This window comes from Ambystoma mexicanum, chromosome 6q (assembly GCF_040938575.1).
Source record: "Ambystoma mexicanum isolate Mex_15411 chromosome 6q, UKY_AmexF1_1, whole genome shotgun sequence".
In the NCBI taxonomy this organism is placed as follows: Eukaryota; Metazoa; Chordata; class Amphibia; order Caudata; family Ambystomatidae; genus Ambystoma; species Ambystoma mexicanum.
The window spans coordinates 125,915,323-125,938,278 of record NC_090937.1 but is presented as its reverse complement, the minus strand read 5'-3'; the positions used below and the strand labels follow the sequence as shown (position 1 = coordinate 125,938,278).

General features: G+C 46.6%; 1 protein-coding gene across 1 annotated transcript in view; it reads left to right on the top strand.

Annotated features, from left to right (window-relative positions):
* Window positions 1-22,956, top strand: part of SMARCAD1 (SNF2 related chromatin remodeling ATPase with DExD box 1) — a 1,912,998-nt gene that overhangs the window by 727,652 nt on the left and 1,162,390 nt on the right. The window contains exon 9 of the mRNA XM_069630562.1: window positions 9,259-9,635. Coding sequence (XP_069486663.1) covers window positions 9,259-9,635 — 377 coding nt within the window. The remainder of the gene's footprint in view (window positions 1-9,258; window positions 9,636-22,956) is intronic.

The window sequence follows — 22,956 nt, the reverse complement described above, 5'->3', positions numbered from 1 at the left end:
AGCCTCAAAGTCTGGTCTTGCTGCAGCTTCAAGGGAGACCTGCTGCTTTAATTAGGAACCACAGAGCTACATTAACCAGAGGGATCCTTTGATCCACAACCGGCAGGAAGATGGGTGGGATTTAGTATTACATGTTTTCACCCCTTTACCTTCTCTGTTGCAAAGCACTCTGGTTATGACCTCACGCATACAGGAGATTGTTGGTGAGGACCCACAATTGTTTCATTAAGGTAGGCTTAGCCTCCACCAATCACTGTGGCCCATTACGCACTTTGGCCCAAGACGTGCACACTCAGAAGGAGCAGGAGCTCCCCACAACACTGCCGGAGCAGTGCGTCATCCACAGCACCCTCATCGGCTGCAAGGTAAGCCTGCAGGCTACTTGTAGCAGCTGCCGCAATGGCTGCTTCCAGCACAGAGAACGCGACGATCCTTTATGCTAATTGCACACAGGGATTCCAGGCAGAAAGTATCCGCATTTCATAGCTGCATTTCGCCTTTTGCCATCCTGTGCTTCCAGATTGCCCTGTGCCACCATTAGAAACCACGAGGCTAACCACCTCTCAAGATGGTAGCCCCCTGCACCCATATGTGCATCATTGCCTAACACCCCCTTCTGGCACCATCCTGCGCTCGGATTGGGCCATAGTGCATACTTCTGCACCAATCACGTGCCGGCAAGGCGCACGCCAGCCCACAGGGCGAAGTCAAGCACAAAGGCTTGTGTGCCTGTCTTGAGCCTGTCCAGAGAATGCATAGAGGCCAAGGCTGGTCCTCCTGCTGAAACCCTCTTTGGAGACCTGGTAAGCTCTACAACCATGCTCCCAATACCTCTGATGCATACCCCGCCCTGCATTAATAATTAACTTTGACTAACAGTAAGACCAGAGAGCGACGCCTCCTGTAACAGACAACAGTTACTATCACGAAGGGCCCCTCTAAATGCCTGCAAAGACTACTTGCCTCTTGGCATTTTTAGCCATCCATGTACATTTTGAATCTAGGCGACCCTTACTACCAGTTTGTCTCCTGCCTAGGTGCTCCCTTTGCATCTCTGCCGATTGCTTTTACTTTGAATCTAAGTCTTGCCCCATTGCCTAGGTGTTGCCCATTGCATTGCATTTGAGTCAATTTTTTCACCTTGAACCCATGTGTTGCCCATTGCATTTTAGTCAACTGTTTCTATTTCAAACCTAGGTGTTGCCCAGAGGATTTTAGTCAACTGTTTCTATTTCAAACTTAGGTGCTGCCACATTGCACCGTAGCCTAGCGATATTATTCCAAAACTAGGTGTTGCCGTCCCATTGCGCGCCTCCTGGCTAATACATTCTGATCACCTGATTACAATCTTGCCCACAAGCACCTTATACTTCCACTATGTATTGGTGCCTAACTACCCTCCTTCACTTACTGTACATCTACACCAGACGCTGGACATCCCAGTCATACCTACATACGGACTACTACACGTCCTCTTTCACACCTGAGGTAACAATCACACACACCCTGTGGATAAATACCATGGTCTGTCCCAACCCTTATTTGGATGATCCGGCACTTTGGATACACCACTTTGCTACCAGACCAACACCGAATCAACCATGTTCTATTATTTATAGAAACCTTAGACTAAATTCTAGAGTCACCCCACTAAAACATTGCTCATACTCGAAGCTTTATAATAGCCCACCCGCATCGCGCAACACTATCACAAGCAACTAAGCTCAACCTATACCACGCTCCCACTATCTGAGCATTACACTCAGAAATCTTAGATTAGGAGCCCGACTACAGACTAAATCTCGTTAGCCGCACTTCTACAAGAGAAACAAACATCGGCACAACAACCTAGACTATCAGGCTAATGAACTAGACACGAATCTGACCACCATCACCCTGCCTGACACACCCCTACCACCACAGAAAACCCTTGCCAATGACACATTTATCAAAGCAGCCTTTGTGAATGCTAGGTCCCTCCCTGCCCACGCTTTGGACATTGCCGACTTTATAACCTCTGAAAAACTCGATCTCCTTGCGGTCATGGAAACTTGGCTAAACGCAGCTTCAGGGCCTTCCTTGGCGCTAGCCATACCAAATGACTACGCTATCATTAGATGTGATAGAAACACTAATCAGGTGAAGGGAGGCGGCCTCGCCTTTATCTTTAAAAACACCTTTGACATTAAAATCATTCAGGATCTACAAATCCCCTCTGCTGAATCCCTGTCCATCAAACTACCATTATCACCTAACCACACAGCAACAGTACTTATCTACCGACCACCTGGACCCATTTCCACATTCACGGAGGATATTGTATCCCTTATATCTGTGAATACCAAACCCAACTCAAAATGTATCCTACTCGGCGATTTTAATCTTGGTCTTAATGACCCTACAAACGCTAACGCCCTTGAACTAGCCAACACTCTATCTGATCTTGGTCACACCCATATCATCCATGAGCCCACACATATATTAAAGGAAGAACATTGGATTGGCTCACCAAAATTAATTGCACTATTGATCTTTTATCTAACGAACCATGTATTTGGTCTGATATCATAAAATAACCTTCTCCATCAAAGCCAACACACAACATCCTGTACCCATCATTGCACCTGCCACCCATACCAGGAACAAGAAAGACATTACAACTGACAAACTTCTCCCTCGATTACTCCCCCCTTCTCAACGATACTGCCGCCTCTGACCCCACTGTCCTAGTGGACACTTACAATCAGGCAATACTTAAAGCCTTGAATACTATCGCCCCTCTAAAATTGCGGAAACCTAAACCACAACGTCATCTGAATTTGTGGTTTACGCCACATCTAAGAGAACTGCGTAAAACTAAGAGAACCGCAGAAGCACATTGGAAAAAGTGCCCCTCAGCTACTAACAAGAATGAGCTAACCCTAGCATCTACCAACTACAAAGAGGCCATTATACTTGCCAAAAAAGACACTTACAACAAAAGGATCACTCAAGCGGTATCTAATACAAAAGAACTTTTTAAAATCCTAAAAGAACTGGAATCTCCTATCGCCCCTGTTGATAAATGTATCACAGACGCATCATGGTGCACTAACATCCAGAAGGCGCTATTAGATAAAATAGCTCTGCTACAATCCAAAATTAACGCTAAAAAATGCTCTCTATTCTCTGACCCTGATTACAAACCACATCCCAGTAAGACCTCCACCTTTGAGCCGACGTGTAAACCTTTTACCTTCTCACCCATGTCAATCTGGAAGTGGAAAACATTGGGAAACTCAAACCCTCTAACTGCCAAGGTGACGTCTGCCCTGCTCTGATCATCAAAGCAGCAGCACATGACCTCGCCCCATTTATTACTAACCTTATCAACGCTTCCTTCATAACTGGAGTAGTGCCTGATAACTTAAGACGCCTGGGTCATTCCTCTAATCAAAAAACCGACTCTTGACCCAGCCAACCTGTCTAACTACAGGCCAATAACAACGGTACCCTTTTTACTAAAAATTCTAGACAGAGCACCCTACCTGCAAATTCAGGCAAATCTAACAATCTACTGGGACTAAGGCAATCCGGTTTCCGACCAAGACACGGCACGGAAACTGCCTTGATAGATCTCACCACTCAAATTCAAGCATTAAAAGACAACGGTAAACTAGCACTCATCTTACTGCTTGATTTATCAGCTGCTTTTGATTTGGTCAACCACCAAACGCTATGCCACCATCTGAAATCTGCTGCACATTTCTCCGACTCAGCCACATCCTGGATCAGCTCCTTCCTGGCGAACAGAACCATGAGGGTCTTCTCTCCTACTGACTCTGCTGAACCTTCCCCAGTACTTTGTGGGGTGCCGCAAGGTTCTTATGTGTCCCCCACGCTCTATAATGTCTTTACGAAGCCCCTATTTGATATCCTCGACTATCTGGGTGTCTCATATACTAACTATGCGGACGACACCCAGATACTCATTCCTATCTCTGGAGATTATGCAACTGACAGTAAAGCCCTTAATGAAATCTACTCAGTAATACAAGCATGGATGGCACAACCCGGTCTTTGTCTAAACGACAAAAAAGCTGAGCTGCTTATCCTAGGTATACACGCTAAACTGAAAAAATTAAACACTGCCTTCAAATCATTTACTATAGATGGCAACTCCATTACTGTGTCAAACAACATTAAAACTCTTGGCATTTAACTTGATGCCATCCTATCCTTCTCCAAACAAATCAATACAGTAGCAGCAGCATCCGCATACACCTTTAAACTAATCCCCGCTTGTAGACTGTTCATCTCCACACCTAATTGCATTACACTTGCTAGAACCCTAGCTCTGTCCAAAATTGATTATTGTAACGCCCACTATCTAGGGACTAGCCACAAAAATATTAACAAGTTACAAGTAACCCAGAACAATGCGATCAGAGCAGCCCTCAACATCCCTAAGAAGTCCCATATTTCGGAGACTAGACGCAACCTGCACTGGCTCCCTGTAGAGCACAGAATAGCTCTCAAAACGCTTGCTCTTACACAAAGCCAGGGCCAATCTTGCTACCTCACCAACCAATTCACTTCTCATACGGCCTCAAGACCACTTAGAGTGGCCCAAGCAAACCCAATGTCCATACCTAGATTCAAACTCCATAACTCTGGAGGGGCTAGCTTCCCTGTACAGTCATCAAAGCTATGGAACACACTCCCTGCTCCCTTCAGAGCAGAACCCTCCTTCCACTTATTCAAGCACAACACTAAGCGCTGGCTTCTGGATTTGGATATAACAAGAGATTAACTTCCCGATTTCAGTCCTGTCGTCTGATTTACTGTGTTTACTGTAAATACTATACTGTTCTATTTAACTGCATCCTCCTTTATTTACTGTATGTAACTGTAACTTGTGTGTCTCTGCAACACGTATGTATCTTTCCTATTGACTATATGTAACAGGAATGTACTGTAACTGCTTTTAAATTGTTGCATCCGTATGCCCCTGGGCCTGGCTGCGCGTTATAAATAAAACAAATAGAAATTAGGCTTTAAAAGAGGGCAGAGACCCTCTTTTGGCAGATCTGAAGGATGAAGCAGAAGGAAGAACTAGTCATTGTACCCTGGCTGAAGGTACAGTCTGCCTTACATCTTCCGCCAGTGAAGGAAGACCAGGACCCCCAAGAAGGAAGCAGAATCCCTCCCCTAAACATCTCTGAGGGAACAGATGGAGATAACGAATCCAGGGGACCCTCCAGCAGCTCCTGAACCAGTACCCAGCCAGCACAGAGTGCTCTGCAAGGCTCTGCAGCAAGCATCCCAGGTGGGAAGTGCCACAGAATCTCTGAACCTGAAACTAAAGACAAGGCAGCTGCTTGCAACACCCTTCTCAGCTTTGGGCCGTCTGCCTTAAAGGATGGCACAAGCCCAGTGAGGAAGCTAGGAGAAGTACGGCGATCTACCGACGTCCGCCTTAAAGGACATTTCCGAGACAGTCGAGCCCATCAAGCATCCATCAACTGCACTGCTGACTGTTGTGCCGCAGTCGCTAAAGCTGTCAGACTTCTCTACCAGTGCTTCAGAACCGCCGACCAGCACTGAAACGGTTCCTAACCCTGAGCCGCTGTGTAGGCCAGCCTGCAGCTGACCGTCCAACTTCGTTCGCCGAAACTGCCCGTCACCTGAAACCCACAGCTGTCTCCCATCTGGAACCCTGTTCTGGAAGTTGCAAAGTACCCAGAAATAACTCCACCCTGTTGAGTATGAAGAACACCTACAGCACAAGGTACATCGTGTTTCTGTCCCCCTGGTTCTTCTCTGAAGGACCCCAGTGACATGTTATGTCCCATTGCTCCCTTTGTGCTAAAACTAAGTATCCTTGAACTATTGTGATTATTTACTAATACGGAGTACCCTTCTGTTAGTATCCATAGTGCATCCCTTTTCCTTCTTTGAAACTTTCTGTCCTGCATTCCTTTACAAGGGTGGGTTGTATTTTGTAGCGTGCTAGAACTGTCTGTTGTGATAATAAATTAGGTATGTTTATACAACATTTATTGGACAGTCCCTTTTATCATTGGGTAATGTATTTTCGCTGTGTTGCAACTAACCAACGATCCACAACCTTTTCAGAGTAAAGCCTGCCATTCTGTCCACGTGACCAAAATTGGACATGGTTATGATTTGACTGTTTTCAATCCGTTCGGATCCCTTCTGTTGTACTAGAGGTGTGGGGTTGATTGATGGTTTAGAAACCGATATTCATCCCTGGACCACTGGTGCCTGGGAAGTTGATTAGTCACACCGCAGTTGGAGTATGATGGGCTCTGGTATATACTGTTATAGGCCGCCTACCCCAGTTTGGGTGGGTCCCCGTCTCTCACATCCCTCCGGCAGACCGGGTCAAGCCCCTGACACTGTCATACAGGTCTTGGGGTCTTCCCTATAGATAACATACTCGCAAGTGTTTCTGCCAATCCCATAGAAAGCAGATCGGCACACAGGAACCAGGTACCTCGGACATGTGCCCACAGATTGTGCATCTGCCTCTCCCACTAATGACCCCCGACCACCTATTTCTAACAAAACCACGCAGAGGCCACCAAAAGTGGCAGAATAGCGCTATACAAGACCATGTGCATTCTACGTTAAATTTAGTAGTGCATTGCGTGTTAAATGTTCATCTGATTGTTCAACTTTTTCTGTCCCCCGTGTTTGCATCATCCTTTGTAGCATGCCTTATGTAGAGCACCTATCAACGAGAGTTCTCCTGCATTGCTTGTACATTGGTTCCGGTCAAAGCGCTCTGTACATTTCAAAATAAATATTTAAAATAAATACACTGAGGCCGAGGATTCAACCCGGGTTTCTTTTGGTCACGGTTTTTCGTGTGTAGTAAGACTTTGGCAAAACTGCTCTCACGCCAGTCTCCTTTACGAGGGAATGTAGTGTAGCCTCCATAAAGAGAATCGTCATCAATGCAGCCAAACAGCAGGGACGTGCAGTATGGTCGTTCAGGAGGGCGTGAATCAGAAAAAGCACTTCATTCCTGGAGCGGCATAGGTGGCCTGGATTTAAAGAAAGTATGAGAGGCCTCTCCTTTCTAAAATACTAACACATTGAATGTAATTCATGTGGGGGAAATTCTCTAGAACTTGTGAACGAAATTGCTATGTTGTGTGCTTTTACTCCCTGCGCCGCTATGTCGTAAGTTTTTACCTAGTCCCTGCTATAACCTTTTACAACGAAACCACTGATGCCACCCAGTGGCTTTATGAGGACACAACAGATTAGTAGCAGGTGGGGTTTCCCCGGTAGCTTGCTAAAGAGTACGTTTTGCAGATGTAACTTGTGGGAATCCTTTTTTTTTATCGCGACATGTGGCATCCGAGTTTACTTGTATTTTGGCATCGGGATTGGGTTGCTGAAGCGTCACTCTGGGAATGTGATGCTTAAAGTGCAGGCCTTTTACATCTCCGTCATAATAGTCATGAGTGTGCATGGTTCGTTGCATGTCGTTCCGATGTCTAGTCTGCCCACAGCAGGGGTTGGGGGGGGGGGGGGGTATGCTGTTCTGATGGGTCGGTCAGGAAATCCCTGAATCAAATTGCTGAGTTTAGAAATAAAGTTAATTTTGAATCCCAACGATGTACATAAGGGAACATCCCATATTTCTTTTTTTTTATTTAACTTTTTATTTAACCTTTGATTTAGTTTAGGGTGGTGACAATTTGAGGGGGGGGGGCAGAGGGGTAGGGCAGGTGGAGCTTAATTGTGCTCTGTCAGCATACCGCCAATATGCAAAGTTCCTTCACCCCCAGTCTTGTTTTAATTTAATAGTTTTCTATCTTGTGTTCTGATTTTTTTCCAAGCATTGCTACTAAACTGTCGGAGCCAACTCTTCTCATGCCCAGAAATGTTCTAGATTACCGTCTAACAGTGATAGTTACACGGGATTACGACCTCGTGTTTATCTTCACTCATCAAGCAGTATCCACTGTATTTTCCGCTAGGAGATGTAATTGTTATCAATCCTTTCCGAATTTGATTTTCGGTTGAGTCATGAGGCACGTATGCTTAAACTTCAAACTGTGCGACTAATTAATACATGACGAGGCTGCCCCTAACCCCAACCATTATCACCGCGTTTGTGAAATGCGTCATTCGTAGCCCAGGTGATCTCTTAATTAGCGCCAAGGAGGATCTGAAAGGATGTGGATGGCTCCATTTTTCAGAGTTAAATACAGTCTTATTGTTCTCACACTAGAGTCCTTGTTAGGTAACCAAGCAAGTTAAGGAACAATTGCCTTTCACTTATACGAATTAACCACTGAAATCCGCGCAGCAAACTTCTTTCGTATTGTTTGTTTTATTTTGCCAAGTTGGTGGTTGTATTACGGTAGGTGAAGGGATTGAATAACTACTTACATGCTCTCCGCCCTTGCCAAACGCCTGAGGTTGTGTTGGCTTACTACTTTACTTGTTCCACCAGGGCTGGATGTATATCATGCGGATAACATTGGGTCAGACTTTGGCATTGTCTTGCACCATTTCGCACCCTAGCCGTGTACTGATTTGACATGGAAATCGCCGTGCTGAAATATTAATGCCCGACAAAGCTTATTAGCTGGAATGGTGCAAAAAGCCTTGCCCTTGTGCGCTGTGCCCAATTGGCACGCTATTTCCGGCCCAGGAAGATGCTAAAGTAAATGCAGCAGTGAGCCATGCCCGTGTTTTGCGGAAGAATTAATGCGAGAAACTTAATCGATCACACCAAACGATTTTCTTCTCGAGTTAAGCATGTTTTTGTTTTGCATCATTTGTATACAAACAAAAACTGTAGTGAGGTGACATACAGCATCAGTGCAGTGGGTGAAAGAGTACATATTTTGCACGTGCAAACTTCCTTGCTTGGTTTAGTTTGGGTTTTAAAAGATACTTGGTAATTTTGCTAACGTATCACAATGTCATTTTGAAACTACCCGATATGCCAAAGAAAACGAATATTTCATCCTCTATTTGTAGCACGTTATTTTATTAAATGTGTTTCGCAGATTCAGGTTATATAGAAATAGATTGGATTATAACATTGTGTATAAAGGTAATGACAGAAAATGGTCATGAACCAAAAAAGAGCTGGCTATTGCTGTGCATAGCAGAACTTTTAGTGAGGCTGTTCAAAATCGTCACTTTGCACAGACATCTTTTTAAAGCATGCATTTTAATTCTGCATTTTTTCTGAAATATATATATATTTTTTTTTTGCATTTGCAGATCATTTTCCAAAATCGTCTCAAAAAAGAGGGTCTGCAAGCCAGAAAAATAGAACAGACTCTAAAGGGAAGTTGAAGCAGAAGTCTGAAAGGGAACAGAATGGATTCAGCAAAAACCAGAAAGGCAGAGCAGGCTTTTGGAATATTAGAAGTGAAAGAAAGCTCTCTGAAAGTGAGGAATCCTCTTCTGATAACGAGGGCTCCCTAGATGGGGACTACAGTAGTGGAGAAGAGACTATGGATGATACATATAAAGATAAAATAGTTTCCTTCCTGCAAGATGCCACCCTGGATGAACTCTCTTTGATTCCACAGTGCTCTCAGAAAAAGGCTCAGAAGATCATTGAGCTCCGGCCCTTTAATAGTTGGGATTCTCTGGTAAGTGTGCTATACATTCTTATTGCTTTTTTTTATATCCTCAGTAGGTTTATAGTCAAGGAGGTGGCTTGCATCTAGACAGACAAGCATGGGTGGCCTTATCCTGATTAGACTGCAACACCACACACTCTTAAGCCAATAGCATTGCATATAGTGTCATATGACCCAATTTTGAATAAATTAAGGGGTGATTTTCCAGAAAAACCTAATCTGATTGGCTGGCAATACTGTCACTCATGCAATGAGCATACACTGGGAGCTTGGTTCATTTCACTGCAGAATGAGAAAGTGGAGCTTTCACTGGGGAAGGAGTCGTTTGCCAGCCTGTTCAGCTCTACTTTTGCTGAAAAATCGCCCAGAAGACAAGAATGTAGCAGCATTTTCACAGTTACAGCAGCAACTTTGAGAAGCAACAACAGCAGCAACGTCCAAGACAGCTCCATGATTCAAAATGCCAGCATGGATATTTAAGCTTCACCATGAAAGGAAAGATGTGCTTTGGGGATTTTCTTTTTTGTTTTATTTTTCTTAACAATTGCAGCTCAGTTGTTTTGCATGTTCCTTCTGACTGAACAATGCAGCCATTTTATATAGACTTGCTGGCTTGAGGTTAATTAACCATGCACAAAACAGGGTGCAGAGTGCATAGAACGCACGCACCGTGGAGAAGAATTGGACAGCACAGGCACTGTTAAGTAAGTACAGACTGTCATTTTTGAACAATTTTGCCTCATTTTTAACAGTGTTTGCCCGCCCCCTGCCTATATAATCTGTTTGCTCTAGTGTCGTTCATCTCAGCAAAAGCGTCCCGTCTGATTCCTAGACCGTTTTTGAGATACCGTTTGTGTGCCTGAAGTTATTTTTCATGTTTCTTAATCACCATTTGTAGTGCCATTTTTTGAAAAACGGCAGAGGCCTCCCCGTACTTTAAAAATAATTTGAGACACATGCCCCATTCCACAGATGGCGTTTGAATTTCAGTGCAAATATTTCCTTTTAAAATAAATAAACAAACAAATAAGACTCTAAGTGACAAACATGTTCAATTTCTGTCGTCATAAGCTTTTAGCCGCATGTTAGTCAATCACAAAAATGCTAAAAGTACTTTGGCCAGTTTATTGTAAAGGAACTTATAAAGTCTAAAGTGAAGGGAAACTTAATTTTTTTAAAAAATATCCATTTACAAGCTGTATAATGCAGAAGAAATTGTTTTGCCTGGAGCCGTTGGCTTTTTCGAGAACATCTGTTGCATAAGTAGGCAGCTTCCAAACGTGTTGGGCTTCGCCTGAGCCGGTTCCCTGCAAAAGTATTTGCTGAAGGGCTCTCTCTCCATTCTTGTTTTTTTGCTTGAACATTACTGCAAAGGAAAGCTGCAGAAACCTGTAGAAATATCAAATCTTTATTTGATTAAGAATGTCCTTGTCAGCACCCGCGCCTACATGCTTGCTAGATTGCTGTGAACACACATGCCTGAACAACTACAACTTAACCAAGCCAAATTAAAATTTTCCACAGATGCGGACTTGCCCAGTATGTACATATATATATATATTTTTACCATTTTCAAGAGGGATGCAGCAAAGGAAACCTTTGAATGTGTAACTTTATTTTTATGGATATAGCTTATGTCCCCTACCGCATGTTGTTTTTTTTGTTGTTGCAGCCACCCCATATCTCGGGGCAAATATACAATTTACAAAAATGTAACGTTTTGCTAACATAGCCAGTTATCTGTGTTTTAATCCTGAAGAATAATACTGGTTTATGCTGCTGGTCCTGCTTGAAAATTCACAATACAATTATTTATTGAGGGGCGGGGGGGGGGGACGACCCATGTCTTCTCATTTGCCCCATATTTGTCTGGCAAATGAAAAGCAAAATTGTTATAGCTGTAAATCTCCTATATCGTGTGCAAGCACATTGCAGGACCTTAAGAGGCAACTCCTTCTTCTGGAATGGAATGAACACTAAATTGACATATTGTAAATTAGGGCGAGGAACATGGTTTTACATTACAAGCCAGTTTCAAGATAGGCTACTTGAATAAAGGTGTTAGAAACGATGCAAATTGCCGAGCTTTATAAAATGGAAACACAAGGTGTGCTTCTCTCGTACGGCGTTACATATAATAAGAGATATTGACATTTGTCACTGTTCATTGGAAGGACACGTTATGAATGCTTGTTGCGGTTTACTTTCTAATTGGGTTCATGTGATATGTTTGGGAGGACAACATTAATTACTAAGGTGGTAAACCATTTTTGGGAGGATGAGTATTTTCCGGGAGGGTGAAATCAATAGACATGGAAGATTATTCCAAAAAAAAAAAGCATCCAGATGGTGGGTAGTTCAAAGGTTTGATTTTCCACCATGAAGAAATGTAAGCTTGTCAACTACCCCAAGCAGACAATCCCTAATAAGGTGACATTCTTCTGCTTGTTGAACATGTTTGAGAGCAGTCTTTCATTGGCTCAGTCCTGTTCCAAGCAACTCTTCATGTAGGTTGATGCTATTCAATGCTTTAGTGGCTGTAAAGTGGTTATTTCATAGTGAAAGTTAGCATATTAATGCTTTTTGCATGTGTCGGCTAGTGGGTGAAATGTGGCGATCTGTGTACAGATTGAATTGCTGCAAACCTTTTAGTGCATTTTGTGGGAGTGAGTTGCCTCTAAGTGCTAAGGCTGTACAGAATGCAGTCTATTTCACCTCACATAGGATGTCCTGCTTTGCTTTTATATTTACTTGCACATTCATTGGGGTTGTATTGAAACATTAACAGAACAATAGAAGGGCTTGTAAATGTTTATATTTGTATTCCAAAAAGACATTTTGTTTTTTAGTTTTGAATTGATTTTTATGTAACCGCCCATGTCATCAATGGCAGGAATACCTATTTATGATGTCCAGTCCTCGGGGGTTAATTCTTCCATGTCTGCCGATCCTTGGTTGCATTGAACTACCCCATAGTTGCACTCGGCTAGTACAGTTATACACTTGAATAGGAACTAAATGGCATGAGACAAAGGGCGATTCAGCTTTTTCTGGCCTTGCAGCTGGGGACACCTTGAAAATGTGTGGTGCGATCCTTCACGTTATACAGTCGTGTGTTAAAGGTTACCAAACAATGTATTCACAGATGTAGGAGTATTCTCTGTTATTTATAATTGAGGCATGTATCAACAGGAGTGACACTTGATCAATTTTGATTTCATAATTCTCTAGTTGTCTGATCTGACGAATGTATTAAAGGACATTCTTTTATCTGTGTTCTTTTTCTCGAAGTAATGTGTGCTTCATTACTTCGACTTCTTGGCATTGTGCATTAACTACATTGAACTGGGCCATCACATTATAGGGATTTAACTAAACAGGCACGCATAGAATGCTTTACGGCAATCTCTTAATGTTTGTAAGTATATTTGGTGTGCATTTATTTGCAATGAAGAGTTGAGCACAAATTGAAAACTGTTACTCTGGGATCTGAAATTGACCGTTTGGGTCTACTCGGCACCATGGGTTTTGTATGTGGACTAGGGTTGCGCTCTGCAAACGGTTGGTGTTTTGAAATGATTGCACAACGGTTGTCTAAAATGTCGGTATACCTGCGTATTGTTATGAACAGAAAATGCAGGAATGGAATTTGCAGAGATTGAAATAAATGTTTGATGAGAATTAGCTACATGCAGCTCCTAGTATCTGGCATCTCCCAGTAAGCAAGAGCCTGTCTCTGCGGAACAAGGAACCTAGTGCATAGCGTGCAGTAAACATGGCGTGCACATGTGATGCAGCAGCCTAAATCGGTTTGTCAATTATGTATAATCACTTATGGTTTGTGTCTTTTTGATGTCATTCTGCTCATTATGCATATCTCTAAACCTACAATTTATATTGCAAAGGTTTGGTTTCATGGGACACCTGGTCTGGGCAGATAAAAGTAACTTGTGATATCTGTTGACCCTTCTATGCTATCTGGTTCTAACTATCTCCCAGCAGTTTCGATCACTGATTGGTTTGTAGATCTGGCAATGTGGAGGGGTACTTCAAAGCGCTCATCCCTTGCCTATCCACGTTATACATATTAACACGTGTAATTCCTTAGAAGTGATGTCAAGAATAGGAGTGTTTACCTATAAATCCTGAAATCTCCTGTAGGTCGGTGGAGTGGTGCATATACCTTTGCATCCTGATCAGTGGTCTTAGGCAGGGAGTGGCAAATCACATAGATCCCATCACCTCACATGTCTTGGTTTTATATTGGATGTGTGAGCATTCTTTTCTGATTGGTGCTGTCTGGTGAGAATTCTGAAGTGTTGTACTGAAAAGTCAAGTGCCTTGGTCTAAGGTTGCTGGCTGGAGAGGTATGCAGGTTTGAAATGGGGATGATGCCCATCGGCTCACTCCACATTATAGCTTACCCATAGTTTGTTGAGGTGATGTATGAGTCTGCAATGTCGGGCTTTTGATTTTTTGCTTATATGTAAGGCCTGTTGTGTGAGAGGTAAGCTATGGCCAAATTGCAGGGTACCTTTAGATACTCACCACCTACCAGCCTTTTTATGATTTGAATTTGAGTGCGATTGTCTGTTTTCTGACAACATAGGCTTGGTGAGCTGCTGGACCCTTGACATTTCAGGAGTCTGTGGTCTCAGTCTCTGGTTTTGTGATTGCAGCCCTTGTGTAAGGGGACAGAATTGTTCTGTCATTGTCAGTTGGGTGTGCGCGTTGGCTGGTGCTTAAGCATCTGCAGGGTTTCAAATTGATTCAGAGTAGACCGTACAGGAGACCTTCAATTATGGGGTTAAGATTGCTCAGGGTGCCCCGGGTAGGGATGCTGAGATTGGTTTGCACTTCGGATTCTTATTGTGCAGTATATAGTTGCTCGTGGTTGTGAGTGGATTCTTGCTTAGGCCAGTGATTGAGGGTTAGCTCCTTTGAAAAAGATTTACATGTTCCTCTAAGAGCTATACCCATTTATTTATTCCCAAAATAGAAACGATTTATTTAAAAACATTTTTTTTAAGTGATATGGAGTAGGGGAGTGTTCAGCAACAAACGCCTGTGGAATTATTCGGTCAACATAGGCCAGACGTCCTTGGACGGGGATGATGGAGTGTTTCATATGTTTGTTGAGGTTTGTGTGTGCTTCAGTTGCATGCAAGGATGTGCGACATTCCAAGGTGGATGTTTTATGGTTTCTGAGTGTGGTATCTGAACTTTGCTCACGGAGTTAGAATCTTTATTAGGTGTTAATAAAGCAAAAACGCTGCCCCTTCCATGGATATTACACTCCTGGTGGTTTGGGATGTGCAGGGATTTCTAGCATTTGCACCACTGGCATTTGTTAATGTGTGGGATTTGACTATCTGGGCTGTGTGCAGAGATTGTTGGTTTGGATTTTGGTACATTTAAATCTGTGGTGGTGGTTTGTGTTGGTGTGTGCTCTTGCTTGTGATTTTTTTTAGTTTTGCTTTGTGTTAAGCAGTCGTCTTTGTGTGGTCACACTGTATGGTTGCCGTCATGGAGTTGATGTTTGATTGATATGTAATACACTGGGGGATTTTAATTATTGTGTGGTGGTGGCATGTGCGTTGTCTATTGTGATGTTTGCACCTAGTGGGTGCTTTTGTGTAGTCACGCTGTGGCGTAGGTGCATATATTGTGTATAAGTGGTGTGATTGTAAGGGTGTTGACCTGTGTATTTCTGTGGTAAAATGCTGTGTTAATAGTACTCTGTGCATGAGGGGCGAGTGATTGTTTTCTGTGTGCATGCTTTGTATACCCTGGATTGTTGGCCTATTGTGTTTTTTTGTGTTAACTGCATGCATTTATTAGTGTACCTATGTACAGAGTGCGAAAGGAGCAAGTGTAATGTGTTGCGTGAAATGATGGTAGATGGTGGAGAGGGGAGCTTGGTATGTTGTTGGCTCTTATTGTGTGACCAGGTGTGTTGTGTGCACTTACTCTTATGTCCCGTCCTCTTTCCTCCATGCTGCATGGGCGTCCCTCGCTAGGGACAGGAGATGGAACCTTTTTCACAAGAAAAAATCTTCTTCCACTTTAAATTTAGAGGTGGAGCCCTGGCAGTATGCACTTCCCTGACACCGCTCAGTGGTGCCATTTCCCAGTGTTCTTTTTTGCGTCGACAGGAACGGACCGCTTTCACCAGCGCTCCTGGGTGTGGCTTGGGCCTTGTAATTCGCTGTTCCCCAGATACTGTCTTTATGTCTTTTGTGTTCTGTTTTCTGGTGTTAATCAGGCACTCAGTGACGTCAGCAGGCTTCAGCAGGTGTCCAGCCTACGAGGGGCTCTTCCCTACGTCCAACCCCCACACTCTTTGCCTCCACTGCCTTGGCCCTGAACACAGCTGGCAGGGTTGTACCGCATGCAACGCGCTGACACTTTGTGCTCTGAAGAACATGTTAGCTTGGTGGAGGGAGCTATTCAAGAAGTCGCCTCCAGAAGACTTTAAGAACTTGGTTAAACACAAGTCAAGGCCCAAGGTAGGGCAGCTTTTTTTCATTGCACCACGCAAGGGCTACTCCTTTTCTAGGACTCGTCCGAGTGAGAGGGACCGTCCAGGTTCTCGCACCAGCACAGGTACCAAGGCTCAATCAGCGACCGGCTGCCAGGCTGGGGGGGGGGGGTCACTAGATCCTTCCGGAGACGGTGCTTGGGGACTGCACAGTTCTTTTACCAGGTGTCCACCCGAGGGGCTATGCCCTACTACCAGACAAATGTCTGAGGGGGTGCCTGTACGCAGCACTACCCAGGTGGGACTGGTCTTCGCCTTGTACATGGCCTACAGTTTATCCTTCGGCGTCGCAGGGCAGATATTCCCTGCAACCAGCAAGGCAGAGTACGCACAGGCCCCAGCAGCCTCCTGCTGCTCCGTCAATACCACCTACCACCCCACCAGCCTGTGAGGACAGATTGATTGAGAAATTCCTCAAGTTTATGAGGTCCCCTGAGAGGGGTGCCATCCTTTGGGATGTGATCAGGGACATGCCGCCGCCAGCGCCTATAGTCATTCCTCCTATGGCTCCAGCTCCTTTAGCCCCTGCTGCCCATGCTGGGTCCTTGCAGCCTCTGGCTCCGGTCTACACACCTCAGCCTCCGAAGCCCAGCACTCCTCCTCCGGCGCCAGACCAGTCTGACGCTCTGGTTGACACCGACTATGAGGAGGACCCCGACACGCCATCTTCAGCCAAGGCCTTCCATGAACGACTTGAAGGTTTGAGTTGGAACAACCTGAGGTGGGGGTCCTGGCTGAGGTCCTCACTCTACACCCTGCAGCCGAAATGGGGATCCCGATGCAAAAGAAGGCAGTCGCCTTGGCCAAAAAGGCATGCTTAAACCCCATTCGGCATAGCCTACCAATTGGCGCCTCGACGCCAAGTACAGGCAACTGGAGGGGGATCCACTCTTGTCGGCACACCTTCAGCCATACTCTTCGGTGATTGCCACAGCCTCACTCTATTCTAAGCTTTGGGTGTCCTCGGCTACCTAGTCTTCGTCGCTTTTAGCCAAAGAGAAGATTTTGGAGGCGTATAGAAAAAAGGTTTATTCCAATGCCTCACTGCACCTTCGTCAGACTAATGCAGATGCCATTCTTGCAGCCATTAACCAGAGGCTTTGGCGGGAAATAGCCGACTTCCTTCCAGAACGTCCGGTGCACAGTCAGACACGTTTCAAGGTGGGGCTGGCAGAAGCTAAAATGGTGGCCCAGGACATCATGGAGTCCACCGTTGCACATATAGACACCTCAGGCCGTGCCATCTGCATCGCCACGGACATGAAAAGGACGGCTTGGCTACGGGTGACCAAGTTAAACCTGGACGTCCAGGAATGCATTTTGGACCTTCCGTTCAAGGGTGGCAACCTTTTTCATTCCCCCACCAATGAGGAGCTTGATAAGAAGAAGAGTTCCCAGACGGCAAAATCCTCATCTATCCACACAAAGACCATGCCCGAGACATATAGCCGGATGCATCATCGTTCTGAAGGGGGCGGGCGTTCGGCAGGTTCCGTGGCTTCCAGGCAGCCCGACTGTTCTGAGTCAGCACTGCCGCAAACGCAAGGCGGGGAATAAGGGCTGTTTTCAGCCCTTTTCCTCAGCCCCAGCCTCAGAGGGAAAGAAGGCATGACACGCCTCTCCAGTGGGTGGGTGCGATTGGGGGTGGCGGGGGGTTGTTAGGGACGGGGGGTCGTTGGTTGGGGGGGTGGTTGGTTGGTTGGCTGGCTGGGTGCAGCAGGCATGCCCTGCACGCACAGTATAGGCGTGTGGACCTCTGGATTCTATCCGTAGTGTCCACGGGTTACCGCCTACCGGTTCCTCCCTCTCCGCTCTAACAGATTGTTGGCAGAAATTTGTTCGCTCGTAGAGAGTCGGGCAGTGGAGGAAGTCCCAGCCCCCCAGCGGGGGCAGGGGCTTCTACTCCAGGATTCTCCCCATGCACAAGAGCCACCAGGCTGGCCTGAGAGTTGTTGAACCTTTCCACCCTGAACCTCACCCTCCCGCTTCAAAAGTTCAAGATGGTTACGCCTGCCCTTATGGCAGAGACACTGTGCAGGGGGAGACTGGATGTGCTCCCTGGATCCGAAGGACGCTTACCTACACGTCCTGATTTGGCAGCCTCACCGGTCCTTCCTGAGGTTCAGGATCATGGGCTTCCACAAGGTTCTACCCTTCGGCCTCAATTCAGCCCCCAGGGTCTTTACCAGTCTGATGAATGTAGTGGCGGCTCTTCTCAGGGGTCAGGGTCACCATGTCTACCATACCTGGATGACTGGCTCGTCCGGGTGAGATCCCCGGAGCCAGTTCAGCACACCACCTCCGTCCTCATGAATACGCTCCACAAATTGGAATTTTCCATCAATCTCAAGAAGTCTCAGCTGCAGCCTACTCAGAACCTTACTTTCCTGGGCCTCATCTGGGACACAAGCTCTGAGAGAGTTTTCCCTTCGAAGGACAAGATGACAGCCATCAAGACGGCCACAGGGCACTTTCTCAGCAGAGTGGTGACCTTAGCTTGGTGGTACCAGCACCTCTTGGGTATCATGACGGCATTCTTACTGGCAGTGCCTTACACGAGGCTGAAATTGAGAAGATTACAGATGCACTTCGCGGCCTCATGGAATCAGGAGCGGAGTTCCCAAGTGGAACTTGTCAGCATTCATCCTTTTCTCCACCAAGATTTTGTCTGGTCGAGCACAGACAGCAACTTGTGGGTTGGCAGGACTGTATTTACTGTCTTCACCCTCATCATACGGCGGACACGTGTGAGATCTGTCAGGGCTTCTCACAAAAGACCGCAACAGACGCCTGGTTACTTGGCTCAATGATGGAGCGGGTGCGTACCCGGCATCGGAGGTAGGCTCTACAGCCTCGAGATCTAAGTCTCCTGTGCCCCCTCGTCGCTCAGTGTCCGCGGAGCCTCCGGCGAAGAAATCGCGCTCATCTGAAAAACGCCCCTCGGAGAAACATCCTGCGAGGTCCTCCTCTTCACATAAGGCTCCGTCTTCTTCCTCCTCATGTAAAAAGGAGAGAAAAGACTCATCGAAATCCTCCTCAGGAGACCGTCATAAGTCTACCTCGAGTCGAGAGTCCTCGTCCCACAAGTCGAGGTCAAAAAGGGCGGGAACGCCTCAAGGCCCTGCGCCACAGACTTCGACGACAATCCGGTCGTCGACGCCTGCTTTGTCTTCGGCGACGGCTCTTCCTACGGCTATTTCGTCAGGTCAAACAGCGCCTATGGAAAAGATGTCATCGTCGATGGTGGCCCCGTCTGTCAGGGATGGCCCTCTATTAAGAGTGGCACAGGACACCCAGAAAGGGTTTGGGTGGTTGTGCCAAAATAAAGTGGACAGATAAGTACACACACAGCAGAAAGGAAAGAGAACGAAGAGTAGGCAAGAGTAGCAAGGAAAAAGGTACAGAATTAATTCCCTCTTGGGGTGTATGCAGATATAGGAAAAGAGTATTCCACGAACCTTAGGAAATACTCTAGCCTTCTGCACAGTTTGCTATAACAGAGGCCCACGCTGTTTGCTCATGGCTTGGAACAGCAGCTATGGGTGTCTGTAATGTAGAAACGAGACAAGGGAAGGGGCAGAGGTTGACTGATGGGAACCAACAGACAAGCTCTGTACAAAAGGGTCTACAAACAGTACAAGAGAAGATACTTACAGACAAATCCAGGAAAAGGAGGTTGATAGCAAACTAGCAGAAGGAAATGAAGGGAAAGTCGTGTAACAGGATTGGATAGCAGAGGACAGTAAGGAACAAGGTTGAGAGCTCAGAGGAGCAGGAAAGCAATGAGCAAGCCCACAGGAGCAGGGCTGTAAGGTAGAGAGCCCAGAGGGGAAAAGGCTTAGGGCAGCAGAGTAAAGCAAGCTGCACGGCAAGGAACCCAGAAGGGCCGGGCAGCAAGGAGTGAGCCCTGAGGGGCAGGGCCGCTGACCGTAGAAGGTTGCAGAGGACTGTAGAGGGCTTCTAGGCCGAGAACCCAGCGGAAAAAGGTAGGTAGTAAGCAGCGGAGCGTGATAAGCTGCAAAGTAGGAAGCCCAGAGGACAAGGGCTGTAGGCAGCCGGAGTGAGGCAGGCTGCAGAGCAGGGAGCCCAGAGGACAAGGGCTGTAGGCAGCCGGAGTGAGGCAGGCTGCAGAGCAGGGAGCCCAGAGGACAAGGGCTGAGGCTGGAAAGCAGCAGAGCGTGATCAGCTGCAATGTGGAGAGCCCGGCAGGGCAAGGGCGGAGGCTGGAAGGCAGCAGAGCGTGATCGGCTGCAATGTGGAGAGCCCGGCAGGGCAAGGGCGGAGGCTGCAAGGCAGGAGCCTGGAAGAGCAGGGCTGAGGCAGGGAGCCCAAAAGGCTAGGGCTGTAGGCAGCAGGGTGTAGCAGGCTGTAAGGCAGGACGCCCAGAGGAGCAGGGCTGAGGCAGGGAGCCCAAAAGGCTAGGGCTGTAGGCAGCAGGGTGTAGCAGGCTGCAAGGCAGGAGCCCACCAGGGCACTGGAACAAAGAGCAGGTGAAATCAGGAAACAGCATACAAAGTTTGTAGCTCGAAGCAATAAGGTTCCCGGAAGGACTCTCAATGCAAGAGACTGAGCTCTCGCAGGCAGCAGCCTTTATACTGCCCAGCCCAGCACAGAGGCAGGCTAATTGGTTTCACCTGGCTCAGCACACCTGCAGACAATCGGCCACCTCCCTCTCTGTTCCTGAGCTGGTGGAAGCATAGCAAATCCCTAGGGCTTCTGGGGATTGTAGTTCTGATGAAGAAAAATAGGAATAGCCAGGAATAGATGGTTATAGCCAAGTGCATTATGGTAAGTGTAGTTTTCTGGAAAAAATAAAAAAGCACCAAAGTCTTGCAAATGGGAAATAAAGTCCAAATAGTGAATAGCGGTTGATCCAAGAGTTTTCTGTAGATAAATGAATAAGAATTTGTCCATATTGATCGCCAATGTATGCGCCCATGGCGCAGGCATGACACCGTCGGTGAGATGGCAACCGGAGGTTTTTGATCCGATCCCGCCTGAGGCCTTGCTGCAACCAGAAGTGGCTTTCTCCATCTCGTCGGCGGAGGATGACCGTGGTCCGGTCGCACATCCAACCGATCTGGGATTACAACCAACTGGTTCGGGGTCGCTCTTGAGTGGAAGTGCCATTCCAGTTACCTCTTCCTTACTGAATCCCCAGGCTGTTCTGTCCCTGGAGGTGTTGAACACATTACAGAAGCTGTTGGAGCGGTTGGACACTCGGTTGCCTCAGCTTGTCCCGACAGTGTTACAGGCTTTGCCAGTCGTCGACGAGCCAGGCCCGGCTCCTCGCCCCCCATCCAGAATTCCTACCGCTTACCCGGTTGAGGAAGATTGTTCTCGTCCACAGAAAGGAGAGCTGTCAGAGTCGGAACGTGAAGGGTCGGGTTCAGACATCTCGTTATCCCCCTCAAGGGACCCTACATGGGACTCTGAAGCGGAGATGGAAACTCCAGAGTCCCGCGCAGCCATCACCACCTGATGACGTGGGTGCTTTCCATGCCATGATGGGTAAGGCATGTGCAGAGTTTGGCCTAGTCCCAGAAGAAGAGAAAAAAGATTGTTTTCTGTTCGATCATATGGGCAAGAGAAGAAAGGCGATATTTGCTATCCCCATTCTAGACCATGTCTGGCAGGAGGGACTAAAAACTATGCGTCACCCTTTTTCAGAACTGGCAGTAAAAGGTCGATTGGAAAAGAAATTCAAGGCTCCGGAATCGACTCCCAAGTGCTTGACGTCTCAACCTTCGCCGGAATCGGTGGTATCCGCCGCGGCGGCCAGAAAGGCAAGGTCGCAACACAAATGCACGACCCCATCAGACAACGAAGCCAGGAGACAAGATTCTTTTGGGAAGAAAGTGCTATCGATTGGAGCGACTACAGTTAAAGCAGCCAACTCCCTGGCTATTATGGCCAGGTATGATAGGGAGATGTGGCATCGGCTGGCTCCTATCCTGGACCATCTGCCGGAAGAACACAGAAAATCTGCCATGCTGCTCGTACGTGAGGGAGAAGAGGCTTCCAATCATTCCATTAACATTGCTGTTGACCTGGCGGAATCAGGCTTTAAGAAAATCAACAATGGCGTACGAAGGCAAGCCTGGCTTAAGTGCACGACGTTCAGACCAGGGGTACAATATAAGGTAATGGATATGCCGTGCGAAGGAGAACACCTCTTTGGGGAGAAAGTGGATGTGGCCTTGAAGGGCATGAAAGAAGATTCTGACATGGCTCGTTCCCTTGGAGCCCTCCAGAGTGGTAGGAATTTTCGTTCCTTTTGTCCTTTCAGAGGAGCATCCGGTAACTCTCGGTTTGGATCATCTAGAGACCGAGGTTTCAGCGGACCCTACTACTCTTCCCAAGGCTACAGACGTGCAGCCCAAGCTACTCGTAAAGGCAGAGATTACCAAACCTCCAGACGACGAGGCGCCTACTCCTCATCGACGAAGGATAAACAGGCCAAAAGCCAGCAATGACAACTTACAGAACGTCCTGGGGGGCAGAGTGTCTCGTCACGTCGACATCGATACATCTGGGCCATTCTCTACAGTTCAAGGGCAAGCCACCACGAATTCCACTGGTGTTCTCGACGCAGCCCCACCTTCAAATACTAATGCAAGAGGTGGCACTTATGCTGCAGAAAGGGGCTATAGAACTGGTCCCGGTGGCAGAAAGAGGACAGGGAGTGTTCTCCCGTTACTTTGTCGTCAAGAAACCCAATGGAAAATGGCGTCCCATTCTAGATCTACGAGCTCTCAACAAACTGCTCAAGAATCTAAAATTCAAGAT